Below are 14,903 nucleotides of genomic sequence, written 5' to 3' on the forward strand. Positions count from 1 at the left end.
TGTGCTTCCGGTATTCTTTTTCCTATTTCCTTATTCAAGTGTCACACCACAGATGGGATTACCACCTTGCTAGATGTCCTCCGCGCCCCATGTTTCCTGCCCTCTCCTTTTCTGTTACAAGCCATGGTTCACAAGTTGTAGTCCAGACGTTCCAATGTCCGCAGATCGAGGGCAAACAACCTAGAAAATATCAGGTTGTGAACCAAAAGCTTCTAAAACTGAAACATGGAGTCCTGGACACTTGCAGGCAGGAGGCAACACTAACTGTGGCACTTGAAGAGTCAGAGGTGGATTCTGAGTTAGGTCTAGCATGTCAGTACAGGCAGGGGATGGTAGTCTAGAAAGGGTCTTGCTAGTTGTTAGGTCGAGCCTGAGCAGCGCTTGCGCTGCTCTGCGGCATGCTGTATTGAAGTATGGCATACAAGCTTCACCCATTTCGCCACACACCTTTTTAATAGGCTCCTGTTACTGTCCTTGCCGAATGGTTGCTTTACATTTGTTAATAGGCTTGTTAGTCCCTCCTTGGTACCGCCTTGTCTGCATTTGTTACCTCCCATAACGACTGGACCTTTTACTTGTCTTGTTACACGGTCTGTTTTATAAGTCGGTGAGCACTATTTTGTCTAATGAATAATGGGGACAATGGTGGGCACTTCTCGTATGGAGTGATATGCATGCTTTAACTTTAAAAATAGCTGCTCCCACAGCACTCACTGGACAGTGGCGGCTGCTTCATGTTTTTAAAACTTTTAAGCTGAACGCGGCGCCCGCTTCAGTGACACTGCGCTTCCTTTCAGTTTAAAAAAAACAAAAAAACTTTAATGCTTAGCGCAGCGCCCGATTCAGGGACACCGCGTTCTCAGTAATGCAATAGTTGTGGCACTTTCCAGCCTTTGACATATTGGTATTGTAAATGACAGTGCCCTTTATTATTGTAGGTTTAACACATAAATAAAAGGCATTGTCATCTAAAGTGCCAATAGCTCAAAATCTCGCAAATGTGAAACCTATTGCATTGCAAATGCTCGTTGTTGTCTTTCTGTTGTAGCACATTTTAGCCGAAATTGAATGCACCAGCGTGAACGGTGCGCTGTTGAGGTGGGCTCCCCTGAGCATTAGGGGATCTCCAAGGAACGCCTATCAGTAAGAAGCTTGGTGCAATTATGTGTCTGCCAAAGTGGAGAATGGCGTATTTTTTGGTCCAGGCGAGTTGCCTAATTATCCCGTCTGGAGTCGGATTTAGCAGACTCTGTGGGGATTGAACATAGACACCATGTGGAGGCTAGTGGCATAGGTGCGCAGGGGGCATCCATTATTCGGAAGTTGTTTTCTGAACATGTGTCTGCGCCAGTCTCTCAGTGAATGGACTCAGACGGCTCTTATTAGTTTGTATTTCTTTTTTTGACTGTTGCCTTTTTTTTCTAAATGTTTTGCTGCGTTTTGTAGATCGCTCTCATATAAAGAGCACGTTCATGTTTCAAACAACTTCATTTTCCAGTAATGTTTTTTTCTTACCTTATTATATTGTACAGTACCTTTAATAGTTAAGGGTGCAGTCCTGTACAGACCTGCTGCCAACGAATGTTAGTGTCAAATACAAAATGTTGGCAGTCGGTCTCTTAAGAGACAAGCTATTTTGCAAACCACTCAAGCCTTTGTTTGCAGCGATATTTCTTGATATTCTGGCTCCATTTCCTTAATTTATTATACATATGCATTCTCTCGAGATCACAAGCATACAAATGGATACCGCTGACTTTATCCAGGCATTGCAGGATCTGCTGATGTGCTTAGAAATCATTGGTTCAGCTGATAAAATCACCAGAGTAGGGAAAACAGTCCTGTGTTTGGAGCTTGTTTTGTTCAAATAGGTTTTTATTAAATTAGAAGAATAAAGACGACACAACCTTAAGCATTTAAAGATCTCCGATATAATCGTTTATTACTTTCGAGTATTACTCCGAGTAGAGGCAAAGCCTAAACGGTTTCATTACAATTAAAGGAAGGGTCTATCATAACTTGAGATGGAAGGTTGGTGCTCTAGAATATTGACTGGGCTGATTTTGCTGAGAGTACGAAGCTTTTTTAAAATCTCAAGTGCCCTTTGCTGGCAGCATCCCTCAGCTAAAGAAATATCATTCTGTCGAATTGAAATTGAATTTCATTTCTTGTGTGATGATTTAAGAATTAAATGCTTCTCTGTGTAAAGTCTTGTCTTTCAAGCAATTGAAATGTCACTGTTGTCGTACCTTCAATATATCCGGGGGAGGTAAGTACCTGTGCCACATCCGGAGAGCACCGTCAGTGGCTGGCGGTTACTTTGCATTTGTCGGTAGCGTTTTAATACCATTTTCTTTTTATTTTCAGTCTAACCAGCCCAGTCCTGCCAGTTCCAGCTCCAGTTCCGAGTCGAGTTTTGCTCCTTCACAGAACAGACAAGGTAATGCACATGTTTTACAGGGAAAACAATAGCAAGGAGAACAAAAGGGCTTCTCATTTTATATTTGGCCTTATAATCTGAACATATGCTTGGTACGAAATTAGAGGATAGAAAAAAAGAAATGTTTTCTGAACGAAGGGACATACTCCACGTGCAAAGGGCTCATGAGATGCAACCGATAGAGGATAGGAGGGAAATATTTCTGAAATGGAAAGTGTAGCAATCCTTCAGCCTTCATAATATGCGATTTATCCATGTTAGCAAAAGGCTAGGAGCCCACATGCCTTCGCCCTAGAATAATTTTGTTCAATCATAGTTGGGACGAACAATCGCATGACTCCAGGTGAGCTCATGTGTGAGAGAGACAGTTTAGATTTTTTTTTATATAACGCACATTAGGTTTTCATTGTAAATATTCTTACACAGGTTGGCCCTCCAGCTCCTTGTACGTCCTGATGAAGACTCACATTTAAGGTTAATAGATACCTTCTCACTTTTGGGCAAACCGTCAACAATCTGATTTACTTAGCCTAGACAGCACTATTTGCCTCAGAGAAGTAGTCTATGGATTCAAACACACATCACTTGTACATGGATATCAATCTTGTTCTATCCATTGCTGACAGGCTACATGCGGTTGGGTATGTGCACTGTTAGTGTATTTTTATATATAGTTAAATAATCACACACATCTGTCACTTATGCATGAGCACATTTCTCACACCTTTTTTGCACTTTTTGGAGCAAACATTATTTCTTGAATTTAAAAAAAAATCTATTGAATTAATTGTATTCTGGGTTATATTTTTGTCTCCTCTCTCACATTTCCTCGTTTTTAAAATCACTTTTAGGGTCATTACACTATATAAGCAATACTGTGTAATATATTTGAATTTGTTTTATTTTATGTAAGTTTCCCGTTGGGACCATTTTGTTTTTTGTATCGTACCATTACACCTCAGACAGGAAGCAGTAATATGGCCATCATACTTGGTACTCCTCAAGTAGGAACAGTCCAGAGTGAACTGCCAAGCAAGGTCCCCTCTGAGCAGGAGTACAATCAACCCCACACTAGTTTCAGCCTTCCTATGACTCGTCAATCAGGTATAGCTTAAGTCCAGTGCCCATCTAGTTGAATCACAGCATGCCTTTTAAGTAGTTTCGCCAGCTATAGGAGGCCGCCAGTTATGTGAAGAAGACCATTTTGTTTGGATCAGCATCTTCTTTAGTAGTAGTCAAGTATGTCCTTTGTTTATAGGATATGCAACAAAGCCTTGTTCAAGGGAGCCATTGTGATCTTGAACCAGAAAGGAAGCTGCTAATTCATGTAGGTTTGTAGAGGAAAATAAGACTCATTTCTGCAGTCATTTCTTTGAAGGTATGCATGGTTATGAGTTTGAGAGCTCGCCATCTGGAGGCGTAGAGTTTGTCAGAAATTGGGTGTTTCAAGATGATAGGAGGGTGTTGGTCATAGATTTTGTGAGAAAAATATTAAGAAAATTCCTCGAAAGTGGATTAATTGATCTGGACTTGCAAGAGGGAAAAAGCGACTCTCAAATTCTGTCCACTTACAAAAAGTTGCATCTTGGTGGTAGGACTATGGTAGACAATTTCGAACTCATAAAAAATCACGACTTAGTGATGCTTAGCAAAGCTTTTATTTTTATGGGGTTCTGGTTAAGGATAGTTATAGCCACTTATTTTGACTTTGAAATCCTACTAGGTTGCCAGAATACTTTCCAAGTGCATCACCCTGTGTTTTACACTGAAAGTTTTGATCTATTATGATAACTTTTCAGACTCTAAAGACACCTGTCGGCATTTTACAAAAGTGGTGTACCTCTTTAGCTGTCTTGCCAGCCTCACGTATTCACCAACAATAATAGAAATGCAAATGCACTCGCGCACACACACACGTACACATTCAAATACATATATATATATATATATATATATATATATATATATATATATATATATATATATATAATATAATCTACTGGCGGTCTCCATTAGGTAGTTATAGTTAGGACCTTGGTTCTAGTAAAAAAGCGTTTTTTCTTTTGCCAATATCTTTGGCGCCGTTTGGCGAATCTTCGCGAAATTTTCAAAACTAATGGTTCACTCAGGCTCGCTCCTGTCCTGAAAGTTTCGGGGTGATTCGTCCAGCAGGGGCCGAGAATAAAGGGGGACCCCACATGTTTTCCCCGTGTTAATTTCCATAGGAAATTTTGGAAAAGGCTACAGCCCGAACTGCTGAATGGAATTACACCAAATTTGGCAAAAAGGTAGCTCTTGGTTCCGAAAGCGACTTTAAAAAAAAAATATCGTGTACATCCGTTCAGTAGTTCCTGAGAAATAATTAAAAAAAAATCGATATCTGAGCACCAAGGAGGGTTCGTGAACCCTCCCGAGCGCGAGCTTCATTCTGATTGGCTGCCAACACTCAAAACCAGAATGTGTTGGCAGCCATCTTGTGCATAGGTAACCGAGTTACATGAAACAAGTTAAAGATAAAAATCAAGAAAAGGGGGCAGGGTAGAAACACCCTGAACCCCTAGGCCTACTCATGGGGTCCCACAAGGACCCCCAGATCCAAAAAAACATTTATAAAAAAATCAGCCGAATTTGCGCTGGGTGCGTAAATCCAGTCGAAAAAACAAAAAGAACCAAAGCGCAGGCTCCCGTGCTTAGTTATCTATAAGCCCCCGGTTGGGCCAGGTCCCGGAGCAATGCGCCAATAATAAGCGGGGGTCCCGGGGACCGCCACCTCCCCAGGGCTTAGTTTATTATGTGTGAGGGGGCACGCCCCCCCCCCCCCGCCCTGGGGATCGCCACTTCTCCGGGGCTTTTTTATTAAACTGTGTGGGGAGTCTCCTCCCCCCCCCCCCCCCCCACGCTGCCCCGGGAACCGCCACCTCCCCGGGGCATTGGTAATTAAAAGAGGGGGGGCCATGGCTAACAGCCGATCGGAATGGCCACGCTCTGAGGCGGCTCTACTATCCTCGCCGTCTTTCTTCTATTATCCGGCCTGAAATAGTCATCGAAGTGAGGGGTACAGATCCCAAGGACACCAGCGCGGATTACATCGGGCGGCCCAAAACCCGCCTATAGGAGGGCGGCGGCACGCGGTAAACCCCCCCTCCCCCTCTGGCTCCTTCAATATTTGAGGCCCCGGTCTGAGGCCTAGTGGCATGGGGACCCCCCCCCCATCACCACCACCGAGGTCCCGGGATTTCTATCACCCCAAGCCATTACCTACCTGAGCTACACTGTCCGGCAGTTGTGTCACGGTGTAACTGAAGACCTGCACATTTGCTACCAGCCCAAATTAAGCGTGGCCCCGAGAGTTGAGGATACAAGCTTGCAAGGGCACACTATAGAGACTCCATGGGGGGACACCAGTGCTCACCCTACATCAAGCCTACCTCACTGTACATCACGAGTGCCCCCACCTTCGCGTACAAGATACGTCACTCCCCCCTCTATTGACCAACAGCCAGCTGGAAGTTCCAGAAGCAAGACTTAGTGGCGCTCATCTACCGGAATATACCACTGTTTTGTTAACCGGGAAAACCAACAGGCCGACGGGGAGGGATTCAGGAATCCCCCCTTCCCTGGGCAGGCGGCGGCGAGTACTGATACCAGATCCACATAGTGAGCGATCACACCCCGTAATGACCAGTGGCAGGGGACCTAAAACTCAGGCCCAAAAGACGCTCTTCACGTTCGCGTGGGGGAAAACAGGTGATGAGTCCGACATTGTTGCCAAAGGAGGGGTAAACGACCCACATCCCAAGTCTCATCAGCATGACTCTACCCTCCAGGACGTTATGGAGGCCATTGCGGGAGTCCGGACATTCCTCTAGTCCCGGATTGACACCATCAATGTAGAGATCTCCCTCATCAGAGCGGACCTACGTAAAATGGATGTCAGGGTAAAAGATGTGGAAGACGCCACTGTTACTTTAACATCTGACACGGACCTCCTCAAACAACAAGTAGCTCAACTCCGAGACCAGTAGGCGAAAATGGAAGCCCTCCTTGACGATTATGAAGGAAGGGCGCTAAGAAACAACATACGCATACTGGTGGTCCCGGAGCGGGGAGAGGGGCCCACAGCGGACCTCTTTGTGGAAGACCTGGTCATGAAGTGCACTCCCAACGACGCAGCTTCCTGGCGGTCAAGAAGGCGCTATGGGACAAGGAAATCAAGTATTCCATGCTCTTCCCGGGTTGAATCGGAGGGCAAGACCTGGTTCTTTGCCTCCCCAGAAGACACTTGGGACTGGCTGGAGGGGTGGCGCAGGTTGGGGAGACAGAACTGAGGCAGGCACGACAGGACCAGAGGCGGTCCACCGGACAGAGGAGCGGAGCATTGTGAGGAACCGGCTCAGGGGGAGAACACCTCGGACTCGAAAGGATAGGAGACAGGACAGTACTCCTTGCTGCAACCCAAAGGACACTTGGGACCTTTATGAGCAAAGTAAGGTTTGGTGGGCGGTGGGGTGTATGGTGGGGGCCCCTGGTTGATTAAAAGAGAGATTATCATGGCCGACCTGGGCGGCATCACTGGCATTCTAAGAAAGTCCACTTGAAGCACTGAGTGGTTCACGAGGATTTATCTGATTTTTGTGTGACATGTATCCATCCTTCAGTCACGCCTAGGGTGGGAAGGCTATACACCAGGCACCCACATATGGGAGGGGGGCGTCAGGCACTCTGCCATGTTGGGGGGTGGGTAGTTTGAAATCCACTGGCAGGGGGGCAGGGCAGGACTGCGGGGGGAGGGGTGGACGGAGGGTTAAGGTTTTTGTTAATGTTAAATGTTTTGCTGCAAAGAGAACTTTATTTGGCTTAATAAGTTGTGACCATTCTCAAGTGATGTTATACACGAGATGTGCGGTCGTTCGATCCCCCACATCGGGTATCCAGCCCCCACTGAAACAATTGTTTGCCCTGGCGGACCGGGCTTCCCTCCCCCTTAGGAAGGGGTACCGACTGCACCCCTGTGACTACACTATTACTCCACACTGACTACTATCACTAACATAACACTTTCCGCCCTGACGAATGTTAACGGGCTAGGGTATAAAATAAAGAGGGGCGTAGTGTTACAGTACTTAAAGAGATACGATTCAGATATAGTCCTGCTGCAAGAACCCTATCTTATAGGTAATAGCTGCAAGGCCGTCAGCAGGTAGGGTTATAAGCTATTGGCACACGCGGGATTTACTTCCAGCTCAAGGGGGACTGGTATCCTAGTGCGCAAGAACCTTGCTCTTCCACCCTCCCGTATCTGGGCGGACCCACAGGGTAGATTCGCTGTTCTGGAGGCTATTTGGGAGGGGAAGGCATTGAATATCATCTCGGTGTATCTCCCTCCCGTATTGGGAAAAGAAGCGCTTAGTGACTTAGGTAAAATATTGTTGGAACTGCCGGATGGCACCCTGATAATGGGGCGGGGCCTTTAACTTGACTATGGCCGATAAAGTAGATAGATATCCCCAGTGACCGAATGCTAGACCAAACACTCTTATGGCGGTGTTCACTCAGGCCATGGGACTTGCGGACATATGGCGCTCACTGCAACCACAAATGACGTATTACACCTACTACTCCAATGCGCATAAGAGCATGTCCCGTATAGACTACTTTCTTACACTTCTGACGGATGTAAGCCAATTTCAGAATCCCCGCGGGCTTCCGCGCTGAATCTCGGACCATTCCCCGGTGTGGGTCGAGCTTATCTTCCCCTGCCCAAAACAACGTAGCTCTATAGTGATAAATCCGTGGCTTCTTAAGATACCTGATGTAAAGGAACGACTACTTCACAGAAAATCTTGGGTCGGTGGAGTCAGTGCAGACGATCTGGGAGGCGTATAAAGCAATGTTGAAGGGCCATGCATTAGCGTTAAAAATGGGCTATATCCGACATCACAACGAGCACATTCTTGAAATGGAAAACGACTTACAACAGCTAGTCACTCCATAACTCACCCTGTGATACCACAGCGCACCGCCTGAAGACTAAACGTCTTGAGTATAAATCCCTTTTGCGAGAAAAGGCAAGTGCGCGACTACTGTCCACACGTCATTGAGTGTATGAGATGGGGGGGAAAGGGCAGGTAGGATGCTGGCCTGGCTAGTGCGGAGAGAGCAGGCACACAGATGGGTGCCAGAACAATCTACTGACACGGGCGCGAGAATATCTGACCCACAGGAAATTACCGATACTTTCGCAAGTCATTTAGAGAGGGTATATACACCCTCTACCATTACACGTCGGAAGACTCCCGGCAACTATTGATTGATAGTAATCTGCCCTCCCTGTCGGAAACTGAAAAGGCCGATCTGGAGCGGATATCACAAACGAGGAACTCTGCAAAGCCATTTATAGTGTTCACTCAGGGAAAGCGATGGGACCTAACGGTATCCCGATAGAGTACCTCAAATCCGTGGCGGTAAAGGCAGCCCCCCATTTCAACCTTATGTATTCGGAAAGCCTGGAGAAGGGCATATTACCACCAGATCAAAGATTAGCATCTATGGTAGTTATACGGAAGCCCGGGAAGGCGGCGGATTGCTGCGGAACGTATAGACCAATCTCATTAATAAATGCAGAGGCCAAGATCCTTGCAAAATTATTGGCCTCCCACCTGAAGGCTGTGTTGCCCTCCCTGGTCCACGCTGACCAATCTGGTTTCGTACCCGGACGGAACACAGTGTTGAATATTCGTAGAGTGAATAATGTGCTTGCGAGACAACCCTATTTGGAAGAAGATGCAGTGATTATGTCCCTGGATACCTCTATGGCATTTGATTCAATAGAATGGCAATACCTTTTCAAAGTGCTCGCACGCTTTGGTTTTGGCCCCAAGTTTTTAGCCTGGGTTCGCTTGCTGTATACTGACCTGCGGGGACAGGTGCGGGTTAAAAATCATACCTCTAGGGAATTCCAGTTACGCCGGGGAAATAGAGCTGCCCCCTATCCCCTCTGCTGTTCGCACTTGTTCTTGAACCGCTGGAGGAATGGGTAAGACGAGATGTCACTCTACGAGGTCTAAAATGGGACGATGACACGGAGGATAGAATATCATTATATGCAGACGATATCCTAATTTATTTAGCTTCCCCATACGCCTTGATCCACAACCTACTCAACATCTTTACATACTTCGGAAAATACTCCAGCTATGCCATTAATTGGGCAAAATCAATACTCTGTTCTCCACGGCCCCACGCCTAGACTACCTAAAGGATGCAACGTAGAAGTGACTAGGGATGGCTTTACATATTTAGGGATCTTCATCACCGCAGACCCCAAAACCTTTCACGATAAAAATCTAGCCGCCACCCTGCAGAGATTTAAGGAAGATGTCAGACGTTGGAGATCGTTGCCTCTCTCGTTATTGGGTCGTGCGGCCCGGTTTAAAATGCTAGCACTACCAAGGTTCCTCTATTCACTCCATACCTGCCCATAACCTATCCCGGACTCCTATTTTGTTAGTGTGGAGGCGGAGGTCTGGACACTGTTGTGGGATGTAGGGATGCCACGTATTGCCCTAGGTAAACTGACATCGCACTCCCAGATCTACGTCTTTATTATTGGCCATCACAATTAGTGGCAACTAACTACTGGCTGTACAGCCCCCCATCGAATCCGGCATACCACCTAGAGAGATACCAGACTGGCCGGGAGGGGTATCTAGGAGCCCTATATACCAAACCCTGCAAGGGGAGATATCTTGGTCCAATGGCTCATACGATCTCTGTCTGGCGGTTGGCTAACAAACGCTTGGGCTGGCAGGGAAGATTGACGAAGGCCACGCCTCTATGGTCCTCTCAACAATTGGGTTTATTGTGCCACCAGGTAGGGTTCGACAGATGGGCTACGATAGGGATCTCCATGGTTGGGGACCTTCTACAGAAAGGGAAATTACTCCTATTTAAGGAACTACAAGTGAAACCCGAACTGGCACCCAAAGAGATTTTCAGATACCTACAAATCCAACATGCGCTTAACACAGCGTTAACAGACCTGACGAGTGTCCCGGACTCGTCCCCTCTGGAAGACCGACTTCTCTCTGAGCCCCTCCCTACTAAGGCCATTTCCCTTACTTATCGTAAGCTGTGTAATAACTTACCAGATCCCGTCCTTACTCTTAGAGATAGATGGCAATTACATTTAGGACAACTTTATGATGAGGACTGGCAGACAGCCCTGCTGTCCCATAGGGATCTGTGATTGACCAACTCTTCAGACTGATTCAATTGAAGGTCCTACATAGGACATACCTTCCCGGGTCGATATTAGCTAAGATAGGGACTCGACAAGATGCGCTTTGCTTGCGTGGCTGCAACCAAATTGACACATTTTATCACATATTATGGGACTGCCCATACATATACGGCACATCTGGGAATGAGCTACAAATAAGATGCAGGTAGCACTTGGAAAACCACTCGTGCTGACACCCCCACTGGGAATCCTGAACGTTTGGAGACAACTGATCTCACAGACATTGAACAACAATTCACCACCCTAGGATACACCCTGGTTAAGAGAGCCATTGATATGAATTGGGGGGCTGCTGACAAGCCGTTGTTTGGTTGGGTGGCGGAAATGGACAACTGTATGGTTGCCAAAAAATAATTCTATAAAGCTAGAGGGTGTCCTAAGAAGTGGGCTAAAAATTGGGGGGCCTGGAATGCATTTCACCAACTGTAGAACTTGAAATGTCACAAAGAAAATCACGACAATGTAATGACTGATTGTATTTTTTTTTTTTTTTTTGAAACCGTTTATTACAAAATTAAAAAAATATACAAAGATGGGCCTACAACCTTCAGGCCGGCCGCTAGCAAGCAAGAGGAGCATGTGATACAAACAATAGCGCGCATGCCGCGGCAAAGGGAAATGCACAGGAGTTAGAAGCGGTGGTAGCCACACCATCCGGGCCCACATAACGGTTTCATTTTAATATAAATAACAACAAAAGAACAAATCCACAAGGCAACCCACAATCGGAAACAGCAGCATGTGCTCCCCTAGCGGGGGGGACCCTACCAATCCATAGGAGTAGCAAGGGGGGGAGAAAAAGGTCAAGACTGGGATTAGGTGGACTCAGTGCCCGGGACCGGGGAGATAAACTGGCTAAGGGGATGGGGCCGGTGACGGATCGGGCAATAACGGCGGGGTACAGATTCCCCCGCGGTAGGCGTTCCAGGGGCCCCATACGTTCACCCATGTCCCAGGCTTACCTCTCGCAACATACACCACCTTTTCCCGAAACATGCACCAATCCATGTTATCCTTCCATGCCGAGACAGTCGGCGACCTCTGGGAACCCCACAGTTGAGCAATGTCGCGTTTGGCCACCATATATCCCAGAGTCACCCACCGCGTCTGCGGCACCGAGTAGTCGGTTGGCTCCCACACATTCAACAGGCATCTCCTCGCTTCGGGCAGCAGCGACACACGCGTAACCACCCGCAGGACCTCATGCACACCACGCCAGAATCGCTCCACCTCCGGGCATTCCCACAAAATATGGAAAAAGGTCCCCAAAGAACCACACCCACGCTTACACAACCAGTCTACAGCATATCCCATACGCAGTAGCCTTGGCCCCGTGACATAGACCCTATGGAGTATCTTGAGCTGGACGAAGCGAAGGCGGGCCGGTACGGCCACCTCTTTCGGGGAGGCCACCGCCGATACCCAGTCCTCGTCATCCAGCTCCAATCCATCGGCCACCCATGCCTCACGAAGGTTAGTCGGCAGTCCCGAGCGGTCATTGATAAGTTTTTTATAGATCAATGAAATCGTGCTGTCCGGTACATGTCCATCTAGCACTCTATCCTCCAGAGGGGAATACTCCGGGATGGAGGCAACGTCCGGGAATACGGAGCATAGCGCATGATGGATCTGCATATACCGAAAGTACTCCCTGTCCTGCAACTGGAATTCTGTCCGTAGCATCTCGAACGTTTTGAATCCCCCCCTCGTCCAGAGATCACCCACCCTGCTGATGCCTATCATGTCCCACTTTTCAAAGCCCTTCGAGGTCCACAGGGAGCCCAACTGCTCAGATGCGTATAGTGGCGACGCCCGGGTCAAACGACCTTTCCACCCCATCGCCACATTAGCCGCGTGCCACACTCGTACCATGACACGCGTGGGGCCCGTCGGACGTGCGTCAAGCGAGCTGGAGTAAAGCGCTCGGTTATAATCACCACCCGGCAGTAACATCTTATCCATTTCAAAGGCCGGGTTTAGAGCGGGCCCGTACAGGCCGTGATTAATCGCAGCCAGCTGGGAGGCCCAATAATACCGTTTGATATCCGGGAGGGCGATCCCCCCGTCATACCACGGGAGCGTCAGCTTCGCCAGGGCGATACGCGGTCTACCTTCCCAGAACAGTCGGCGCTGCAAACTCTCCACCTCGCGAAAGTAGCGCGCCGGGACGACGTCCATTGTGTTCTGCAGAGCGTACAGGAAACGCGGCAGCGACATCATCTTAAACAATGCCGCCCGGCCGAGCGGCGAGAGCGGCAAGCGCCTCCAACGCGCAACATCCTCCTTCAGGCGCTGGAGGGGGGGAAGCAAGTTCTGACTATATCGGGCCTCCGCGTCCAGGGTAATGAAGACACCCAGGTACCGGAATCCCCACGGGGCGATCTGGATAGGACAGCCCCGCGGAAGGATAGGGTCCTCCCCAGAGAGGACATAGACGCACGATTTAGCCCAGTTGATGACAAGGCCGGAGTTAAGACCAAATGAATGCAACACATCAACCAGCACTATCAGTGATTTACTTCGCGAGCGTCGCCCAAATATAAGGCCATTCAAGCGTGTCAAACGCCATAGTGGCGTCCAAGGACGCCAAAATGGCCGGCTCTCGTATGAACGGGACACGTGCGAGCACCCCATGCAAACGCCGCAGGTTAAGCGCTGTATTGCGATGAGGGATGAAGCCGGACTGATCCTGGTGAATCAAGTCACACACTACGCCGACCAGCCGATTGGCCAACACCTTGGCGAGGATTTTGGGCTCTGCATTCAATGACTGATTGTATTGTTGCTTATTATACAGCATCTTTCTCTTTTAAACGATGCAGTGTATACTATTAAGCTCTGTAAATGGCGAATGTTTCATTCTCAATAAAACAAAATGTATGAAAAAAATAAAAGCGGGGGGGCTTGCGGCCCCCCCAAGCCCCGGGGACCGCCACCTCCCTGGGGCTTTATTCTAATAAGGTGGGGGGCCTCGCAGGCCCCTCCCCCCCCAAGCCCTGGGGACCACCACCTCCCTGGGACACTGTTCATTGAAATACAGGGGTCTGTTGTGGCACAGGGGACCACCAACTCCTCGGGCTATTTGCATGTTGCGAGGGGGGCGCATGGCCCCCCTCCTTGAGCCCTCAATGGCCCTGGGGACCGCCACCCCCCAGGGCCGGCTCCTGCAATGTCCCGGGGTGCCCACCCCGGGACATTGCTGTTTGGTATGGCAGGGCCATAGCAAACACTACTTTGCTTTGTTGAAGCGAGAGCTTTTGGGCAAGGGGAGCTGCATGTTAGCTGCTCCCCTTGCCCAAAAGCAATGGCGGCTCTTGCAGGAGGCGGGGAGCCGGCAGGGACTGTGGGGGCATTGGGGCTCCCCCCACGGTCCCCAACTTGAGGGACGGCCCGTGGGATGGGGTCCCCGGGGCCAGAAGTGGGCCAGGGGAGGGAGCCATGCGGCCCCCCCTCCCTAATTGAAAAATATTTTTTAAAAGAGGCCCGTCCCCAGGGGATGGGTTCCCAGGTGCCAGAAGTGGCCCAGGGGAGGGGGGCCTTGCGCCCCTCTCCCTTATTAAAAAGTATTTTTTTAAAAAGAGGCCAAGCCCTGGGGATTGGGTCTCCAGGGCCAGAAGTGGCCCGGGAGGGGGGCCACTTGGCCCGGCTCACCTTTGCTTAAAAAAAACGAAAGGCTGGCCCCGGGAATGGGATCCCCTGGGTCATAATTGGCCTGAGGAGGGGGGCCACAAGGCCCGGGGGATGGGGTACCAGGGTCCGAAATTGGCCTCGGGAGGGGGGCCACTTGGCCCCTTCCCTTTTAAAATAAAAAATGTGGCAGGCCCTGGATGGTGGGGTCCCCACGGCCCCAAAAACATTGGAAGGGGGGTGGGGGGCAGCACAGTCCACCTTCTTAAAAAAAAATAAAAAAAAAAAAAAAAAAATTTAAAAAAAACGGGCATCTCGCCGAAGGCCCCGCCCCTTCCCTGCACTACTCTCCAAACGCGCCTAAGTTGTGGAATTAAGTCCCCTTTTTACTCCACTCTTGGCGCACTGCTGGTCGGGCGATGAGGTCCTCTTGTGTCCTGAGGACCTCGGGACACAAGTGGACTTCATCCCCTGAGCAGCAGTGCGCCAGGAGGCGCGTTTGCAGAGTGGTGTAAAAAGGGGCGTGGCCTCGGA

The 14,903-nt window shown here is 48.9% G+C and overlaps 1 protein-coding gene across 2 annotated transcripts in view; it reads left to right on the forward strand.

The window, feature by feature from the left end:
- Window positions 1-14,903, forward strand: part of MLLT3 (MLLT3 super elongation complex subunit) — a 504,841-nt gene that overhangs the window by 427,732 nt on the left and 62,206 nt on the right. For both annotated transcript variants that reach the window (XM_085634429.1, XM_085634424.1), the window contains one exon: window positions 2,368-2,440. In XM_085634429.1, coding sequence (XP_085490555.1) covers window positions 2,368-2,440 — 73 coding nt within the window. The remainder of the gene's footprint in view (window positions 1-2,367; window positions 2,441-14,903) is intronic.

Source organism: Triturus cristatus, chromosome 2_1, assembly GCF_964204655.1.
Source record: "Triturus cristatus chromosome 2_1, aTriCri1.1, whole genome shotgun sequence".
In the NCBI taxonomy this organism is placed as follows: Eukaryota; Metazoa; Chordata; class Amphibia; order Caudata; family Salamandridae; genus Triturus; species Triturus cristatus.